The 22556-nt window shown below is 38.1% G+C and overlaps 1 protein-coding gene across 1 annotated transcript; it reads left to right on the forward strand.

The window, feature by feature from the left end:
* Positions 1-5369: 5369 nt before the first annotated feature.
* On the forward strand, positions 5370-7451 carry LOC114273599 (uncharacterized). Its single transcript, XM_082900869.1, has 3 exons — positions 5370-5709; positions 6264-6447; positions 7259-7451. The coding sequence occupies exons 1-3, from the start codon at positions 5370-5372 to the stop codon at positions 7449-7451; spliced, it is 717 nt and encodes a 238-aa protein (XP_082756995.1).
* The last annotated feature ends 15105 nt before the right edge of the window (positions 7452-22556 follow it).

Genomic DNA, 22556 nt, shown 5'->3' on the forward strand with positions numbered 1-22556 from the left:
CGCCGGAGATGGAGGAGAGGAAGGAAATTGGTTGATGGCAGTGCTCTCGATCTTGATCGCAGTGCTCTGATGATTGTTCTGATTAGGAGGTTGAATAGGAAGATCAAAGAGCCGATGAGTGTCACCCGAGCCTTTCGAGGGATGCCTTCGCCATTGTTGCTCTCGAGTAAGCTGACTCTGTTCTCCATCATCACTGTGTTTCATTCGTTTGGATTCGTAGAGGACTCCCCAGAAGTTGAGGGTTGGGGCTAGAGTTGCCTTCGGAGGTGAGCTATAGAGAGAGAAAGTTGTTGCAGAGAGGGTCGTGTGAGAGAGAAAGATGATGAAGAGTGTGCAGAGATGAGAAGAAAGAGAACTCAATTGGTTATAATTTTCCTTTTTTTTTCTTTTTTTTTTTCAGCTGTGTTTACACATCAGCTGCCACCTCATCGCCATGTCACTGGGGGTCGCCATATCACTGGAGATTGCCATGTCACTGGGGGTCTGTAGCGGAATTGTTTAAGAAAATCAAAACAAATTTACTTGAGAAAAATAAATAAATAAATATATATATATATAACTAATTGGTGAAAAATTTATACTTATGGGACTATATGTTGTGTCTAATGTTTAATTTTTTATGATTATAAAGACATACGTTGAAAAATTATCAAAAAAGTCATTTGGTGTTGGCAGCTGGACGGGGTGAGTTAGATAAATATATGATATTAAATAGATAGATAAATAAGTAGGTAACATTTGGATAGATAATTAGATATATAAGTGACACGTGTACAAATAGTTAATATTTGAACAGATAAGTGATGGATATGAGGCAACCCTACAATATGAACTGTTCATAATGTAGAATTTGTTGAATATATTATTCATGAAAAAAAAATCAAGTCAATAAAAAATTTGTAGTCTTGTGATCAAGTCCTTATTATTTTTTAAAATATTATTAAAATTATATTAACTATTTATTTTTATAAAAAAAAATGATCTTGTTATGCCGTTACAAATGTTTAATTAATTGATTTTTTGTATAAATAATATACTTAATGAATCCTATAATATGAACGGTTCGGATCACCAAAATTGACTCGGTACAAGCTACCATGGACACTCATAGCAAGTTGTTGTGCCTTATGGTACAGCAACATCCCCAACTCCGATAGATGACATTTAAACAAATAGATAGATAGATAGAAAGCTTTTGGATAGATAGATGTCTTTTTGGACAGATAATACTTTTTTGGTCAAAAAAATTTAAGTTTTGACTTATTAACCCAATAATTTTAGGAGTAAACATCTTGCATGAATGCCAAAAAAATTATAACCAATTTTTTTTTTTTTTTTTTTTGGGGTAATAGACCTTTATTTATTTATTTATTACTTTTCAAGTTTATTTAGTCTAAGTAAAATCGAAAAATAAATTTTTTAAGAAAATTATTACTAAAAATGAAGAAAAATAAAAATAAAAATATTGTTAAAAACCAATTGTAAGACCCAATATTTGACAAGTGGCACTCATAAAAAAAAAAAGCTAGCAGAAGGTGAGATACATCAAGCGGGTCAGACTGCAACTAAGGTCACAATTAAGATATATTTGGGGTTGTATTAGATCGTTTGATGTAATTTTTATTTATAATTTATTAAATAAAGATAATTTAAGTAAGTTAGAAAATGTTGATTATACAAAAGTTGATGATGTTTTTAACTTCTCCTTTATAATTATCAGATTTTAGCTTCAAAAAAAATATATATATATTTCTACCACACAGGGCATTGTAAAAGTTAGGAATTTTGACACTATGCAATAAGACATAATTAGTAAGTTATTGTGGAGAAGTACTTTACGAATTACGCCACGTGGCCGAGAGAGCCTGGGATGTTGGCTAAGGTGCCATGTGGATAAGTCATATTGCCGAGATGATCATAGCATTGCCGAGATGTTCTGCGGTAATGCCAAAATGCCGAGGTATCCAGATAAGAGACAAGAGTCACCAAGCGGGGGAGGATCTCAGTCTGGATAAGGATAAGGCTCCTGAAGAGTTTATCGCTATGTAGCCGAGAATCCAGGATGAGCATTAAGCCTAAGTCCAATGGAGTAAGGCTTATAGGTGATATGGTCAATGCTGATTATAAAAGTGAGACACCTTAGTGGATTTGAAGTAAGTTTTTTCTTGTGAGTCTAAGTACTATTTACTATTTGTGAGAAATAAAGTTTACTGATTTAATTGTCGGAGTGCCCCCAGGTGGACAAACAACCGCGAAATTCTGTTTTTCTTGTTGGCAGGTAGTTGGCTCATTCTATTTCCAGCTGAGTTTCCCGTTTAGTTGTGTAACAACCCCGACATATAATTAACTGTTAAACCACGATTAAGGATGCCTAATAAGTAATTAAGATTAAATTTTGAATTCATCGCATGTGTGTCGCATTAATTGTGTTTATATCTGTTTATCGTAGAAATATTTGTTTGTGTTTTTGTTTTGTTCTACGAATTGAAGGCCTTATTGGCATCTGATCACGAAATTGACTTGGTTTATGTGTTATTTGAAATTTTTAGAATTTTATGGTAGGTTGAAATGAAATCCAACCCAGAACGAATTAAATTAGAATAATTAATGTCAATTTGATTAGTCTAAGTCAAGTTTAATTAAGTCTCCTTAATTGGGCCTATATAAGGCTAATTTGACTCCATTAGTTGATTTTGCACCTTCATTCCATACTCTTTAAGCTCAAAACGTGGGGGAGAAAGAGAGAGAGAAGGAAGAAAATTGAGATCAAAAGCAAGGGAAGAGAGAATTGCTAAGAATTGTTGGAGAATTTGAGAGCTTAAGTTTCTACACTTGTGAATTTAGGACTCTAGGTAAGAATCTTGTCCCTAAACTTTGCATTCTAGACATACAAGAGAGAGTTCAAGAATTTAGATGGCTAAACATGAGAATTGAGATAGATTAAGGAATTTGGGATGAGTCATTGCATGCATGCATAATTCATGAAGTTTTGAGTTTAATTTCAAAGAATCTCCATATGCATGTATTCATCTTGCCTTTGTTTTGAGAATTCATGAAGTTTAATATCAAATTACCTCAATAACTCATGTATTGAAAGCTTTGAAGCCAAGACAAATTCATACATGCTATGTTCTTGAATTCTAAGTTTGAGTTTGCACAATTGGCATACCTTTGGGCCTTGATTTTGCGAAATGGTTTTGAATTCATGACGTTTGACAAGTTTATATAAGTTTCCTTAAGTTTTTGGCCCAAAAGATCATGAGTTGCAGCTTTGGAGTCGAATTTTGAGCTTAGGAGCAAATCTAGAAATTCCAAAATTCTGCTCTTCTGCTCAAGTGACAAATCCTGCGCTCGAGCAACCACTCTGTGTTTTGCACCTCCGCTTGAGCGACCAAAAGTTGGCTCGAGCGTAAATTGCATGCTCCCAAAAGTTTCCATGTTTTGTAGACCACTTGAGCGAAGACCTCAGCCTCACGCTCATGCTCGAGCGACCGTCGAGCGTGCATCGGGCGAAAAAATCAAGAGGTTGTGCTCGAGCGACCACTCATATGTTTGGACATTCGCTTGAGTGCATGAAGTTGTATTCTAGCGAGACCCTTGTTTTCAACATAACTAACTAAGTGTTTTCAAAATATTTTAGCATCCTCATTGCATCCTAGGCATTTTTAAGCCATGATTAAGACACAATAAAGAAAATAAAACTTAGAAACACTCGAAGAACGAAATGAAATAAGTTAAGTTCGGTCTAAGCGTGTATTTCAGTATATGTATCTGTTATATTTGTGTAGGTCGCGCGCCATGAGCTGTTGATCCATTGGTTGCTATCAAAGCTATTTGTGCAATTATCTGTGAGTAATAACTTAGTAAAGTTATGTTTGATTTAAACATTATGATATGATATGAATTGTCTCTGAATGATACAAAAGGCTATTTTGTGATTCCATGAATGATGATCTATATCTTTGAAATATATTTGTGGTATCCTTAGCAGAGGCCCTTGCCAGGGGACATAATACTGTGACTTATGGTCATGAGGCCCTTGACCGAGGGAAACAATACCATGGCACAGGCCCTTACTCGGAGGAAACAATACCATGGCCCACGTATGAGATATGTTACCCGGTACCAGAGGTTCCATTATGGAATACGCTTGACCAAAATGATATGTTAATGCTAATGGAAGTACCACACATGCTTTGAATACGAATATGAACATGACTCTGTTTTTTATATGACTATGCTTATCTCTTTGATTGAAATGATACGAAACTGGACATCATTCATTAAAAATCTTCACTTTGTTATTACTTACTGGGCTTTACTCACTGTATATATTATGTATATAACCAGGCTCAGAGTTGATCACCTGGAGTCTTTGTTTTGTTGGCCAACCATTGTACCTCCCGAGAAGGTTCCGAAAAGAGTTCAACAGTCGAGTTTTGTAAAGTATGACATAAGCTTTAGACTTTTGTTGTTTTGTAACCTATTCTTTTGTTCTATTTTGTGTATAATGACAAGGTTAAACGGATGTCTATGATGTCATATATGTGTGTATATATGTATACAAGGCTTTAAATTATTTGTCTCATATACGTCTGCACAGCTCTATGGACTATGTATATTTCTATATTGGCTTCCTCAGCCCCTGATTATGTGTTAATCTGTTCAGAGGCTTTTGGTAATCCAAGGATTACTAGCCGGTTACGATGCTAACCTATAGGGGCGGGTTTGGATCGTGACAGAGTGATATCAGAGCGCGTGTTATACTGCGTACACAAGTCCATAGGAGCTATAGGATGTCCTAGAAAAAAAATAGGGACATTTCATTTGCATGTGCGAGTGTGTGTGCGTGTGTTAATTTCTGTAAATGTGGAAATTGAATTTGAATATGAACACAAGAAATTGAAATGAATAAACTAGGAATGAATGTGCCTAATACTGCGAAAAAAACTATTTGCCTATGTTTATTATTGTCCTCTTTACCTATAGCAATGGAAAATACAAGAAATGATGGAACAATTAAATCTTCTAAGGCTCGAATGAGCCGAATGAAACAAATGCTCGCTGCCTTAACTGAAGCAATGATACAGTAGCAAAAACAACAACCTCCGTCTTCTTCGCCCCCTCCGATCCAAGTTGAGCCGGATAACAATGATATTATAAATTTAACTCAGAAGTTCATGAAGATGAAACTGCCGACTTTCTTGGGTGGTTTTGAACCCTTAAAGGTAGAGACATGGTTGCTTGAAATGGAGAAACTATTTGAAGTGTTTTCCTGCTCCGAGACTTAGAAAGTTCTATTGGCCACCTATACCTTAAAAGATGAAGCTCGAAGGTGGTGGTTGTTAATCCGAACTAATAATGGGAACATGACATGGACTCAATTTAACAAGATCTTCTACGATAAATACTTTCCTCAGTACTTCCGGGACCAAAAGGTTTCTAAATTCCAACAACTCAAGCAAGGCAACGTGTTTATAGCCGAGTATGAGGCTAAATTCACGGAATTAGCTCGATTTGCTCCTCATATAGTGGATACGGACCATAAGAAGGCTCAAAAATTTAAGGGGGGATTAGATTTGGATGTATTTGATCGAGTAGGCGTCCAGAAGTTGCCTACATATGTGGAATTACTTGGTAGAGCATTGATGGTAGAAGTCATTCTAGCAACAAAGAAACAAGTTAAAGCTCCAACAACTGAATGGAAGGGTAAAAGATCCGGATTCAATTTCAAGAAGGGTCGGTTATTTTCAAAGAAGCAAAACATAGGATCCTCTAGTAGCTCTATTTAGAGTAATGGATCTATTCCAAACTGTCCTGATTGTGGAAGAAAGCATAGATGAGTGTGTTATCGTGCATCTGGTACCTGTTATTGGTGTGGCAAAATTGGCCATATAATGAAGAATTGTCCATTTGGGTTCGAAAATACCAATCGCCCTGTGACAAGTTCAACTGGATCTGCCTCTGTAACGAGGTCAAATACATGAACTAATGCCAGAGGTAATACTGGAAATGAAACATTGAGGCAAGGAAGAGTATTCATATTGGTACCAGGGGATGTACAGAACACCGAATCTGTAGTGTCAGGTATAATTTCCATCTGTGCCCAAAATGCATGTCTTGATAGATTTCGGTTATACCCACTCATTTGTGTCGCATGCCTTTTTCTCGAAAATTAACTAGACCCTTAGAACCCATGAATTATTTACTGTCTGTATCTACGTCATATAAGGGTTCTATAGTATGTGCATATGTTTATCCAGCATGTGATATTGTGATCGTTAATGTGACGTTGCATGTTGATTTATTGCCTTTGGAAATTGACCATTTTCACTGCATATTGGATATGGACTGGTTAACGAAGTACTGCGCAACTATTGACTGTGTGAATAAATCTGTTGTATTTCGTCCACTTGGATTACCTAAGTTTGTGTTTACTAGGATAAGGTAGTTCCTCCCCTATACTTGATTTTTGCCATGACAGCTGTTAAACTACTTAGGAAGGGATATAAAGGGTATATGTGTTGTGTTTTGATTGTGACTTTTGATAGTTCTACTGTAGAGAACATCTCTGTAGTAAATGAATTTCCTAATGTATTTCCAAATGAATTGCCCAGAGATCTAATTAATAGGAAAATTAAGTTTACTATTGATGTTGTACCTGGAACACAACCAATTTCTAAAACCCCATATAGAATATTGACTTCTAAACTAAAAGAATTGAAAACTTAACTTTAGGAACTGTTAGACAAGAAGTTTATTCGCTCGAGCACTTCACCATGGGATGCTCCAGTTTTGTTTGTCAAAAAGAAAGATGGATCTTTGAGTCTTTGTATAGACTATCGGGAATTGAACAAAGTAACTATCAAGAATAAATACCTACTACCTCAAATAAATGATCTCTTTGACCAACTCCAGAGAGCACAAGTGTTCTCGAAGATAGACCTTAGATCCGGGTATCACCAGTTAAAGGTTAAGGTAGAAGACATATAGAAAACTGCATTCAGAACTAGATACGGGCACCACGAAATTTTGGTAATGCCATTTGGGGTAACAAATGCACTGCAACGTTTATGGACCTAATGAATCGGGTTTTTAAACAATTTCTTGACGAATTTATCGTTGTATTTATTGATGATATACTGATTTACTCCAAAAGCAAAGAAGAACATGAAAATCATCTGAGAACTACTTTATAAATTTTACGGGAAAAGAAGTTGTATGCAAAACTTTCAAAATGTGAATTTTGGCTTGACAGTGTAGCATTTTTGGAACATGTAATCAACAAAGACGGCATATCAGTAGACCCGCAGAAAATTGAGGCCATTGTAGATTGGCCAAGACCAATCAATGTGTCAGAAATCAGAAGTTTTTTGCGGCTTGCTGGCTACTATCGTAGATTTGTGAGAGACTTCTCTAAGCTTGCCATGCCATTGACACAATTGACCTAGAAAAATGTACCATTTGATTGGACTGATTAACGGGAATCAGCCTTCCAAGAATTGAAAACTAGACTGGTAACTGCACTAATTCTGACATTGCCCAACGGAACCGACAGGTTTCAGATTTATAATAATGCCTTTAGGGTGTGTGTTAATGCGGAATGAGAAGGTAATTGCGTATGCTTCTCGACAACTCCGATCGCATGAAAAGAACTATCTAACACATGATCTTGAATTAGCAGCTATGGTGTTTGCTCTAAAAATTTGGCGACACTATCTGTACAGTGTGACTTGCGAGGTGTATACTGACCATAAAAGTTTGAAATATTTCTTTACGCATAAAGAATTGAAATGATACAGAGACGGTGGCTTGAATTAATAAAAACTATGATTTGTAGATCTTGTATCATCCAAGAAAGGCAAATACAGTAGCAGATGCTTTGAGTCAAAAATCCGTTGCCAATTTTTCATGTTTACTCACCGGTTAGAAAGAACTGTTATATGACTTGGAAAGAGATGGAATCGAAATTGTGTTATGTGAACAAGGTGGAGTCTTAGTTGCCACTTATGCTCAGCCTACAATCATTGAAGAAATTAGAGAGAAATAACTTGAAGACGAGTTCTTGAAGAAAATTGTTGATGCGATTGACTCAAAACCGAGGCCGGGATTTGTGCTTGACAATAATGTGTTGAAACTTCAGAATTGACTTTGTGTGCCGGATTGTTTTGACTTGAGGAAACGTATCATGATTGAAGCTCACAACTCTAAATTTGCTATGCACCCAGGAAACACGAAAATGCACAAGGATTTGAAACAAAATTTTTGGTAGCCTAGAATGAAAAAGTGTATTGCTGACTTTGAAGCTAGATGTTTGCAGTGCCAATAAGTTAAAGCTGAATATCAACAACCCGCCGGACTACTTCAGCCGCTTCCCATACCAGAATGGAAATGGGAGCATATTACCATGGATTTCATTGTGGAGTTGTCTCGCTCTTCCCTAGGTATAGACTCTATCTGGGTAATTGTTGATCGTTTAACTAAATCTACCAACTTTTTGCCTATCAAATCTTTGTATAATGTGGATAAGTTGGCTAATTTGTATATCAATGAGATTGTGAAATTTCATGGAGTTCTAGTGTCCATAGTATCTGACAGAGATCCCAAGTTTACTTCGAGATTCTAGCAGAGTTTACAACAGGCTGTAGGGACTGAACTGAGACTAAGCAGTGCTTATCACCCATAGGCAGACGGCCAATAGGAATCGACTATTCAAACATTGGAAGACATGTTACGGATGTGTGTGTTAGACTTTCAAGGCAATTGGGAGACCTACTTACCATTGGCGGAATTTGTGTATAACAACAGCTACCATTCGAGTATTGGTATGGCTCCTTATGAAGCTTTGTATGGTAGAAAATGTCGTTCTCTGACCTGTTGGGCCGAGGTAGGTGACAGACCTTTGTTGGGACTGGAACTTGTGCAAGAAATGACAGAAAATATGAAATTGATTCAACAAAGATTGAAAACTGCACAAAGTCGTCAAAAGAGTTATGCGGATATCTGAAGAAGAGAGCGAGAATATGAAGTCGAGGATCATGTGTTTATCAAAGTGACTCCAATAAAAGGGCAAACTCGGCTTGGTGTGAAAGGGAAACTGGTACCGAGATATGTTGGGCCATACGAAATCCTTGAGAAGATCAATCCAGTGACATATCAGGTAACTTTATCTTCGATTATGGAACATATGCATAATGTTTTTCATGTTTCAATGCTTCGAGAATCTTTACAACATCCATTCCATGTGATTGAGCCAACCCATGTCCTTCTGAAAGATGACTATACATACAAAGAGAGGCCAATTCAGATTGTAAAAATTGATTGGCAAAATCACGGAGGGACATATGCAACATAGGAGACGGAAGAGGATATGATGAAGAGATACCTTGACTTGTTTCCATTGGATCTGATATTCTTCCAAAATGAAGGTAATTCGAGTTTGGAGGACTAAACTCTTTAAGGGGGAAAGACTGTAAGAACGCCGACCTATGATTAATTGTTAAACCATGATTAAGGATGCCTAATAAGTAATTAAGATTAAATTATGAATTCATTGCATGTGTGTTGCATTAATTGTGTTTTTATTTGTTTATCATAGAAATATCTGTTTGTGTTTCCATTTTGTTCTGTGAATTGAAGGCCTTATCGGCATCTGATCACGAAATTGACTTGGTTTATGTGTTATTTGGAATTTTTAGATTTTTATGGTAGGTTAAAATGAAATCCAATTCAGAACGAATTAAATTAGAATAATTAATGTCAATTTGATTAACCTAAGTCAAATTTAATTAAGCCTCCTTAATTAGCCCTATATACGATTCATTTGACTCTATTAGTTCATTTTGCACCTTCATTCCATACTCTTTAAGATCAAAATGTGGGGGGGAGAGAGAGAGAGAAGGAAGAAAATTGAGATCAAAAGCTAGAAAAGGGAGAATTGCTAGGAATTGTTAGAGAATTTGGGAGTTTAAGCTTCTACACTTGTGAATTTAAAACTCTAGGTAAGAATCTTGTCCCTAAACTTTGCATTCTAGACATATAAGAGAGAATTCAAGAATTTAGATGGCTAACCATGAGATTTGAGCTTCGATCAAGGAATTTGGGAAGAGTCATTGCATGCATGCATAATTCATGAAGTTTTGAGTTTGATTTCAAAGAATTTCCACATGCATCTGTTCATCTTGGCTTTGTTTGAAGAATTCATGAAGTTTCATACCAAATTACCTCAATAACTCATGTATTGAAAGCTTTGAAGCCAAGATAAATTCATACATGCTATGTTCTTGAATTCTAAGTTTGAGTTTGCACAATTGGCATACCTTTGGACCTTGATTTTGCGAAATGGTTTTGAATTCATGAAGTTTGACAAGTTTATCTAAGTTTCCATAAGTTTTTGGCCCAAAAGATCATGAGTTGCAGCTTTGGAGTCGAATTTTGAGCTTAGGAGCAAATCTGGAAATTCCAAAATTCTGTTCCTCTGCTCGAGCGATAGATCCTATGCTCAAGCGACCACTTTGTGTTTTGCACCTCCGTTCGAGCGACCAAAAGTTGGCTCAAGCATAAATTGCATGCTCTCAGAAGTTTCCATGTTTTGCAGACCACTCGAGCTACAAGAGTTGCGCTCGAGCGAAGACCTTAGTCTCACGCTCAAGCAACCGTGGAGCGTGCGTCGAGCGAAAAAATCAAGCAACCAGTACTTTTTCAAAGTTTACAGAGCCCTCGAGCAAAGGAGGCTGCAATCGAGCGACCACTCACATGTTTGGACATCCGCTCGTGCGAGTAAAGTTGCGTTCGAGCGAGACCCTTGTTTTCAGCATAACTGACCAAGTGTTTTCAAAATATTTTAGCATCGTCATTGCATCCTAGGCATTCTTAAGCCATGATTAAGACACAATAAAGAGAATAAGACTTAGAAACACACGAAGAACAAAATGAAATAAGTTAAGTTCGGTCTAAGCGTGTGTTTCAGTATATGTATCTGTTGTGTTTGTGTAGGTCGCGTACCGTGAGCTGTTGGTCCATTAGTTGCTATCAAAGCTGTCTGTGCAATTATTTGTGAGTAATAACTTAGTAAAGTTATGTTTGATATGAAATACTTTCTAAACATTATGATATGATATGAATTGTCTCTGAATGATACAAAAGGCTATTTTATGATTCCATGAATGATGATCTATATCTTTGAAATGTATTTGTAATATTCTTAACAGAGGCCCTCGCCCAAGGGACATAATATTGTGGCTTATGGTCATGATGCCCTTACCCGGGGGAAACAATACCGTGGCACAGGCTCTTGCCCGGGGAAAACAATATCATGACCTATGTATGAGATATGTTACCCGGTATCGGAAGTTCCATTATGGAACTTGATACGCTTGACAAAAGTGATATGTTAATGCTAATGGAAGTAACACGCATGCTTTGAATATGAATATGAACATGACTCTTTTTTTATATGACTATGCTTATCTCTCTTATTTATATGATACGAAATTGGACATCATTCATTAAAAATCTATACTCTATTATTACTCACTAGGCTTCGCTCACTATATATATTATGTTTGTAGGCGACCAGACGCGTGACCAGGCTTATAGTTGATGACCTGGAGTCTCTATTTTGTCGACCAACCATTGTGCCTCCCGAGGAGGTTCCGGAAAAAGTTCAACAGTCGAGTTTTGAAAACCATGACATAAGCTTGAGACTTTTGTTGTTTTGTGACCAGTTATTTTGTTCTATTTTGTGTATAATGAAAAGGTTGAATGGATGTCTATGACATCATATATGTATGTATATATATATATATATATTTATACAAGGCTTTAAATTATATGTCCCATGTATGTCTGCACAGCTCTATGGACTATGTATGTTTCTATATTGGCTTTCGCAACCCCTGATTATGTGTTAATTTGTTCAGAGGCCTATGGTAATCCAAGGATTACTGGTCGGTTACGATGCTAAACCTATAGGGGCGGGTTTGGGTCGTGACAGGTTATGTGGTCGGAAATCAACACCCACAATTTGACGCCCCGTCTGTTAGAACTTAAGGAGTATAGATGGCCAACAACGGGTAGGAAGAAAATTTTGGGGACGACATCCACAGTGAGGGAAAGGAACATGTGTATCCTAATGCCATAGGAGAAAATCGTAATGAAGGAGTACAGGAACAGAGTCCTAAGGAAAAAGATGTCGACAAAGAGTGTAACGTCCCGAAGAAGGGAGACCGAGATAAATATTACAATGAAAGCGACCACCAAGTATGGAATAATAGATGTCTGAAGAGGGATAGAGAGATAAAAGGAATGGCAAACAAGTTAGCAGACCTACAGTCACTAGTCAACTTTATGATGCAAAACAACGTGATGCAACCATCATTCCTGTTGCAGGACACGCCGGCACCAGCAGCCAAAACTGATGCTCAAAAGGAAGTCTAAGAGGACGCACAATTCCACTGGGAGCAGTACACCAAAGAAGCTAAAATCTATTGATAGACAAGCTCTAGGTAGAACGAATGAGGATTTGAGAGACTATATCCAGAAAAAGAGACTTTACGCCGAGATCACATTTACTATCAAGCCGAGGACACCATCCTCGGTGGAGTTGGATACGTTTGAGGCCTCAAAGAGATTCAACATGCCGATGTTTCAGATCTAGGATGGTAAGTCTGATCTAAACTTTCATGTTGGTTTGTATTTAAATTCAATGGCTTTATGGAGCGGGAATGCACAGCTGCTATGCAAGGTATTCCCCTCATCCTTTGAGGAGATAGCATCGGATTGGTTCCATAAGTTGCTGAAAGGAACTGTGAAGAGTTGGGAAGGCCTGGCCGAGATGTTTGTGACCAGGTTTGTTACGAACAAGTCGTAGCCACTAAGAGTAGATTCCTTATTGGCTATGAAGATTAGTGATGGCGAAGGCCTCATGGCTTACGCCAAGAGATACTATGAGGTGTACAACTGGATTCTGGCTTATAACCAGGAGCTGACAGCCGTGTCTTTCAAGAATGGCCTGGATGATAAATGCTCGCTTCGGAAATCACTTGCAAAAACCCTTTCGAAGAACATAGAAGAGCTCATGGCACGGATTGAGAAATATTCCACAGTAGAGGAAGACACACAAGAAGCGAGGACTCCAAAACAAGAAAGGAGAAATGGCTCGCCGAAGCGAGGCCGGGGAAATGCCAGTGTTGACATGTAGGAAACAAGAGCGAGGGCTATGCAGCCAGTCAGTACGGTATTCCGGATCCTAATCTATAAAGTCTTGGAGAGGATTAGGAACTAAGGGTGCAACTTGGGCAAGCTCAACCCGAGCAACCCGAACCCAGGATGAATTTTTTTAGGGCTTGGACAAGATATTTACAAATTCGGTATAGGCTTGAGTGAAAATTTAGAAGCCTGAATTAAATTTGGGCGGGCTTGGGCAAAGACGTCAAACAACCCGAGCAACACGAAACCCGAATTATACATATATAGATATATAAAAAATATTAAATATAAATATAAATTATTAGCCATTACATGATATTAAAGTAATTTAGATTATTAAACCATATTGAATATGTATTATATATACAAATAACATAAAATCTTACTTTTTTAATTTTCACTCATAAATTGTAAAAACTACTATAGTGGCATCTCTCTTACTCTATATAAATTATTTATTTTGATGGTATTAATGATTTTCTATAAATAAATAAAAATGTAAATAGAGTCAAATTTTAATAATTTAATAATGTAGCTGCAAAAAAAAAGAAAAGAAAAAAAAGACTAAAATTCATTTACAATTCGGGGCAACTTGGGCAATTCGGGTTTAACTTGGGTCGGGCTTGGGCAGGTGACCTCGGGTTACAATTCGGGTCTGGACGGGCCTGGACAGGTCTCAATACAACTTGGGCTGGGTTGGGCTTGGACAACCTCTCAACCTGTTCGAGTTGCACCCCTATCAGGAACCAGCCATACTACAGAGCGTCGGAGAAGATCCCTGGCAAGTTCATGGCAGGAGCACTAGGAAGCATTGTGTCTATCATAATGAGGATGGATACCTGACTCAAGGATGCCGGGCGCTGAAGTCACACTTGAAGGATCTGGTCAGATAGGGTCACCTGAGAAACCTAGTGGATGAGGTAAAGACAAGGGAAGAGCATGCGAGCCTACCCCAGGCACCAGCAGCAGCACCTCTACCACCATCGCCACAGCAAGCAGAAGAACCTCGAGTAATCAATGTGATTCACTCGAAGGTTAATGAGAATGAAGTTCGAGGGGAGACCTAGAGAGTAAGGCACCTATAACATGTATATCAGGTCCAACAAAAGAAACCCAGAACAAATGAATACTAGGGACTGATGATTTCTTTTACTGAGGCTGACTTGGATATGGTGCAGCATCCGCACAATGATGCCCTGGTGGTAACATTGAAGATTGGAGATTGTCAGGTGAGGCACATACTAATTGACCAAGGTAGCTCTTGTGACATCATGTATGTCAAATGTTACAAGGAGCTCGACCTCTACTAGGATGATTTAGAGCAATCTGACAGCCCTATAGTCGGATTCAATGGGACGCTGACATAGCCTCTCGGAGCCACGAATTTAGAGGTGCAAGCAGGGAGCAAAAAGATAACAACGGAGTTCACTGTGATAGATACTCCCTCCCTGTACAACATCATTTTGGGACGACCTTAGTTGCATGCAATGAGGGTTGTTCCCTCCACACTACACCAACTGTTGCGATTTCCAACTGACTAGAGGATTGAAGAAGTAAGGGGGGACAAAGTACACTTGACATACAATTGGTGGGCTTGAAGCAACTCAACCACCACTTGCAGGTGTTCCTCGTGCTCCTCCTCAGAGGATGAGGAAATCAAGATGTCGTCCACAAAGACGACCACAAAATGATCTAGGAACTTACGGAAGATCCGGATCATCGAATCCATAAACACAGCTGGGGCATTGGTTAGCCCAAAAGGCATCACTAGAAACTCGTAATGGCCATACCGCGTACAAAATGTCGTCTTCGAGATATCCTCTTCCCTCACTCTCAATTGGTGATAACCCGATCTCAGGTCTATCTTAGAAAAGCAATAAGATCCCTTCAACTAATCAAACAAATCATCTGAGGCATTGGGTATTTGTTCTTGACAGTTACCAGGTTTAACTTCTGGTAATCTATACAAAGTCGTAACGCACCATCATTTTTTTGGCAAAAAGAGCCGGTGCTCCCCAAGGTGAAGTACTAGGGCGGATGAAACCATTATCTAACAATTCCTGGAGTTAAATCTTTAACTCACTCAAAATCTATACAGTGCTATGGAAATCGGTGCCGTACCACGCACTAAATCAATAGAGAACTCGATCTCTCAATGAGGTGGTAAACTAGTAAGATCCTTGAGAAAAACATCCGAGTATTCTCAAACTACCCTTGGCAACTCAACTCGACTCAGACTTCATCACACTCACTACTCAAGAAGTTGGCAAGACGACAACTAAGCTCACTCCACCCACGTGGGTTATACACTAGTGATAAGACTCTATCCACCCAGCCCCCTATGAAATAAAAGTAATCACCGCTCAAGGTACATACAGTAACCCTCTGGCAGTAGCAGTCTATAACAGCCCGATATGATGACAACTAGTCCATACCCAAAATAATGTCAAAACTAGACATATCAATCAACACAAATGCAAAAGGGAGTCGGCGACCGGCAACCTCTATGTCGTAACCCCAACACCCCTGCTTCAAAACAACCTCACCACCAATAGGTGACTCTACACAGATAGGAGATGCTAACTGAGCCAACTCTAACCCCAAAATCGATGCAAATGCAGACGAGATAAATGAATGGGATGCACTCGTATCAATTAACACATTAGCAACTGAATTGTAATACAAGAAGGTACCTCTCACAACAAAAGGCGCTAGTACTAGGTAACAGCACACACACGCCCCGTAGGTCTTTGCTCAACCTGCTCACCGCTCGGAGCATAAGCTTGATGTACTGATTGAGCTGAAGAGGCTCCCTGATTGGCCCTCAAGACCTGTGTTGACTATACAGGCTAATGGCTCTGTGTTTGTCTCGAACCAGACGCACCGGGTGTGCCACCCAACTGTGGGCAAAATCTCTTCAAATGCCCTACCTGCCCACACTGATAACAAGTGAGCGGCTGCCTTCTCTCCTGACTCTGGCCCTGTGAACAAGCCGAAGACGATGCAGACCGTTGCCCTTCTTCTCTCTGCGGGCAAACTGGAGACTTATGGCCCAGTTGACCACACTTGTAACAAGTAACATCTCTCTAACCACTCCTCCCAGAACCTGAACTCGGTACTGGAAAAGTAGACCTCGACTTAGTTCCCTAGGGCGACTGGGTTTGTCTCTTACTGTCCTCTTGACTGTCCTGACTCCTCTTGGGGCCCCTTATTCTTTCCTACTCTATCTGCATAATGGTCTCAAGATGGGCCGCTGCCTCCACAAGGCGCCCATAATCTCTAATCATGGATTCGGCCACTCTGAACATGAACCCAATCCTCAATCTCTTCTCAAACTCCAAGCAACGGCACTCCTCAGTCACCACAAGCTCAGGTGCAAACCTAGACAAGCTAGTGAAGGTGGCCTCAAACTTGGCCACTGGTGTGTTCAACTGTACCAACTTAGAGAGCTGGTCTCTCAACATCTCCCTAACTGTTGGAGGCAAAAACTTGTCTTGGAAGGCGTTAACGAATGCTTCCCAAGTTACCCTAATGAGCCCACGCGCATACTTCACTAATGACCTACATCTCCTTTCAGTTGGAAAGATGCCAGGGTCACCCTCAGCTGGTTGTCCTTGATGCCAAGCATCTCAAACATCTTTACTATGCGATCTAGCCACTCATCTACCTTTAGTGGCTCTTTGGGATCACCCAAAAACTCGTCCGAATTTGAACGAAAAAACTCTCTCTTCAAGAAAGACGACCTTGCTTCAGTTACTTGGGTCTGGACTTGATTCTTAGCCCTAAGAATGTCCATAGATTTCCGCAATGCTCTGACCATTTCGCGGGCTAAGGCGCCCATGGCCTGTTGACCAACTAGTTCGGCCACATTAGCCTGACCAACACCCTCCTCCTGTGCGGGAATATCATCCGGTAACGGCATCTCCTGTCATCTAGGCCTACCACACCTACCATCACATCCATGTCCAGACATCCTAATGAAGGTAACAAAAGAGATTAGTATATTTACAAATATGCCGAAGCTAATTCACTCACGTATTAAAACGGTGGACAACGGTAATTCACTCCACATAAGCACGTAACCACGTAACTACATACGAATTTCATTTCCGGATAATAATCGTCCTGCGGCGTTGCTAGAATTCCGGTTAGAAGCAGCAATGATCAAATGCTCTTCTAATAGGACTTCTAGGAACCCGTAAACTCAATCAACATCCTAGAAATTAAATCTCATACCCGTATAATCACATAAACATGTTATCATATAAGCACACATCATTCTTACTAAAGTCTCTATCAAGCGAGAAAACTGAGTGTGATATTAACCACTTCCCACGTATCCAAAGTTTTCAAACCCGGTACGCTTTGATACCAAGTTGTAACATCCCATATAAATACAATGAATCCCAACTCATAAGCAGAAGAATAATAGAAGCAATATAGTTTCATTTATCAGAGTTTAATATACAAAAGGTGACACATGTGATATACATTTATAAATGTCCTATCATGAATCTATAACATGTGTTACTAATAATCAAAAAATGAGAGTTGAACAGATATTTAAATGTTCTAATGGCTTACATCTTTCCAAGTCATTCCTTGGTCACAACAAAATGAGTCTAGCTCAATATAACTTAAAGCCCTTGGTGTAACAACCCTCATACTGTTTACCGATTAATGACTGATTATGACTGATAATTGGACTGATTAAAGTACTGAACTGACTGATTGGAATCTGGAATTAATTAACTGAGTCTATCTGTTTAATTGTGCATCTATCTGTTTGATTGATTATTTGATCTGTTCGTGTTTTACGTTTAAACTGCTAATTGAAGGCCTTGTCGGCGGCCGAACCGGGAATTGATTGATGTTTTAGGATCCTCATAATTAATGTGATTTTATGGTATAATTATCTGAAAACTGATTAGGTATGATTAAATTAGATTAATGGTGTTAAATTACATGAACTGGACTTATTACCAAATTGCCACCCTTAGTGGCCCACTCAATATAACACATTAGAGCCCTTGCATGCTTGAATCATGAATCAAAACATTTCATTAGTTCCTTCTCCTTGTTCAACCGGCCTTAGAGAGAGAGGAAGGGAGAGAGTTGAATTGTTCTAGTGAATTGGCTTAAATTGCTTGGAATTGAAGTGCAAATTGTCAAATTGGACACCTAAACCTTGAACACAAGACTAAGGTAGGACATTCATCTTCTTGTTGTTGTCATAGACTTGATTCTTGCATGATTCATGCTTCATTTGTAGAGTTAAGCCATGTTTTAGTTCATACATGTAGGATTAGAACATAATTCATGTATGCATGTTTGAATTGATGAGTTTTGAGTTGAATCCATGGTGAAATGGAACATGCATGTTCATAATTTTGTAATGGTCCATGTTTTCAACTTGTTTTTGGATCAATTGGCTCCTTAGAGCATCAGATTAGAACTTCCAAATGATTTGAATTCATGCATGTTTGCGTGTTCATATTGTTCATGAAATTGGTTTGAAATTGAGTTTGAATTAAACACCATTGGGCCTTGATTTCTCAAAATTGAGCTTTGAACTAGGATATTCTATGTGTTTATAAATGTTTTCCAGAAAATGGGCCCAAGAGGATTGGTTTTGATGCATTTGAATGTCAGTTTGAGCTTGGAGGTGCAATCTGGAATTCCCAGATTCTGCACTTCCGCTCGAGCGGGGGAAGTGCCGCTCGAGCGTGGAATCCGAGCATCCAGTATCTCTGCACTGTTTTACAGTCCGCCCGAGCGGAGGATTGGGCGCTCGAGCGGAGTCATGTCTCAAGCTCGAGCGGGCGTCGAGCGGAGATTTCACCCATCCAGTACTTTTACAGTACGCTCGAGCGGGAAAGTTGACGCTCGAGCGTGTACCTTTGTTGCATGACCGCTCGAGCGGGGAAACCTGCGCTCGAGCGGGACTCTGTTTTTCTGAAAATCTTGAAATAGTCTTCTGATCACATCTTTGCATCCTCATTCCATTCTAGGCATTCTTAGGCCTAGTTTAAGACATCTTGTTGAGGATAGATGTAGAACACACCGAGGCATTAGGGGTTAAATTATGTTATCTCCCAACTGTGTAGCTTAGTGTGTGTTCAATCTGTTAACTGTGTAGGGTTGGCGACTGGGAAGGCGCGCTCTAGCATATTGTAGCCCAAACTCTGTGAGTAACAACTGTGTAAAGATATGTTCAAAATGATTATCTTCTGAACAATTGAACTGTACTGCTTTCTGAACTGTTACTGTTAATTGAATGAATGTATGTCCTCTATTCTGAACTGTATTGTGGCATCCTTAGCAACTACTGTTACTGACTGTTACTGTTACAGAGATCTCTGTCGGTTCCCTCGTGGAACCATTACTGTTTACTGATTGATGGCCATCATTACTGTTCGGTCTTTAAGACCTACTGTTTACTGCTATGCTAATGGATGTACCACATATGATTGAATAACTGTTCTGACTGAAAGACTGAAATATTGTTTAATGAACTGATTTCATTACTGTAAGGACATTTCATTCTTAACCTCCTTACACATTATGTTATTCACTGGGCTTTAGCTCACTGTTTATATATATATGTAGGTGCTCAGCCACCAGATCGGAGCTAGGAGCGCGGGTTAGACTCCAGTTTTGTCAAGCCAGCCTATGTGCCTCACTGCGAGGTTCCGAGTTGCCATGCTATGGCTTTGGGGTGTCTTGTTTTTCCCCCGTCTGTCTCCGTACTGTTTGGTTTACTGTATAGACTGTCAGCCACTAACTGTACTGTTATCAAGGGATTTGGTCCCTGTACTGTGTGACTGTAAATTTTGTATAGACTGTACTGTTTGTATATGTGAATGCTTGAAAAATCTTTTTGGCATACAGACTGTCACAGCTCAATGGACATTATTTATTTACTGTTTTGGCTTCCGCCAGGCCCTGTACTCTGTTTTACTATACTACTGTTTTACAGGCCTTCGGTAATCTCGGATTACTGGCCAGTTACGGTGCTAAACCCATAAGGCCGGGTTTGGGTCGTGACACTTGGCTATACAAAATAGATACAACAAAAATAGAAGCTCTTGCTCCAAATCCCTCTAAGCCACTGCCTTGGCGGAGGCATATCACCAATACCTGAAAACAGTTTTTTCCAAATAGGATGAGCCAAAACCTGGTAGAAACAATCTATCACAATATATAAATCTTAACAAATGTATAAGTACAGTGTGCATATACAATGCCTATGACAAATCATTCATATTCCGCAAGATCACAAAGTATCACATTTTTATATCTCGGTCCATTGTTCTTCAGTTCATTTCAAGTTAATTCATTTCGTCTCGACTTATGAGCCTATTTCATTATTTTCCAGATAGCCCAACTGAGACTACAACTCAGTGGTTCTCTAATTAACACAACACATGCATTAACACTTTAATTTGCCATTTTACAGAAATTTCGTCTGCAAGAATCGGCACCCATGTATACGCGCAGTTTCGGGACTTTCACTTTGGATACACAAGCTAATTTAATTCAATAGAGTTCATCCCTTATCTCCTCCTAAACATGGAGTACATTCCATTTCTCCTTCCAAATATCATACATATACAATGTATTTAAAATACAGTCATATTCAATGACAACCAACAAGAGATTAGTTTCAATTCACCTAATCCTCATATAATTTCTACAACAATCATAGCTATCCATCGCCGATAGCCCAATACAGATATTTTTAAACAGATATTAAAATCCCATGACGGATAATTTATTCAAAATTTCATAGGTGAGTGATAATACATATTCTTCTCCACCATTTATGTCAACAACCATTCAATTTTACATTTTCAATACCAATTCTATTTATTTATAAAAAATAAATATTTGCAACATTTTAACAAAACATAAAAAAGGAGTGATATTGTGCATAAAAATATGTTGACATATGATAGGGGAAAAAATGCTCAAATAGTACACATTAATGTGTGTTTTGGAGGAGAAAAATCGGATAAACACCACCTTTAGTATAGTGCACAAAATGGTTGCTCCGAAACTTGAACCTATAACTTCAAGGTTATTAGGCCAAAGTTTTACCATTAAAACATATGATTAATTTAGAAAAAACAAAATCTAAATTTTATTAGATGCCTAATTGTTAAAAAAAAATTCTCTAGACTATAAGTACTTTAAATTCTTATAGTGTAAATTATGTAAGTCTATTCTATCATACCACATTTTAAAACATGTGGCATATCACATCCAGCTAACATAGCTTACAATCAAGTTGGTAGAGAATGCCCACACAAGAGCAATTATGTCATACAAAATTACTTTTAATTTTTTTCTTAAAAGCTCTCTAATTAATTCAATTGTAGATTTTAAAGCACACGTATCATAAATGTGCAACCACGTGTATGTATATATATATATATATATATGCATATTGGTTTACATGCATGTTTGCTAATTTGTAGTTGCTTGTATTAGGTAAATGCTTTTGGGGATTGAGTTAATTTTACTTTCATGCCCTAAACCATCGTCATTTTTCTATATCATCATTAAACTACTCCATCAATTTCATCTATTTAGTATTAGAGTTTCTAATCTCAGTTAATGTGGTTCAAGAAGAGATAATTGTCCAAATTCGTAAGCATTAAAGTCTAATTTGATAGACAAAATAGTCATTTTGAAATTTGAATAACTTAAATCATACTATAACAATTCGAAAATTTAAGTTATCCCTTAAATTTTATACTAGTATTATGGTTGTATGTGATGATATATTATTAAAAATAAAAATAACAACAGCAACAACGACGATAATCATAATAATAATAATGGGTGTGATAGTAAAATAAATAATTAATTTTCTGTTGGTATACGATGAAGTGTAATTTAATTAGGAATTAGTTTGTGTTTTTATCAAACGAAGGGGGAATATAATTATTTTAAAGAATTGGGGCCAAAATATAATTACCTCAAGTTAATAAGATAACTATAGATCTAAAAAGATTTTAATCCAAATCTAAGGAAGATTGTTATGGACACGTGGAGGGTAATGGAAAGGCATGCCTCCCTATAAATGGGGAGGAGATCAAGATCAAAGAAGAAGAAAAGGAAAAAAAAAAAAAAAAAAAAAAAAAAAGAAAAGAGAAGAAAAATGCAAGGGTAGTGGAGATAGGAAACTAAGAAGTAAGGAGGTTTGTGATAATGAAAAGTAAAGGCTAAGTGTTAATATAAAGGCGAGTTATATTATACCTTCAGTTACCATTATATGTTTTATGTATGTTTTGAGTTACCATAATTTATTTTACGCAATTTGTGTTTTATAAATTATATTA

The sequence above is a fragment of the Camellia sinensis genome, chromosome 13, assembly GCF_055761805.1.
Source record: "Camellia sinensis isolate YWXY chromosome 13, ASM5576180v1, whole genome shotgun sequence".
Lineage (NCBI taxonomy): Eukaryota > Viridiplantae > Streptophyta > Magnoliopsida > Ericales > Theaceae > Camellia > Camellia sinensis.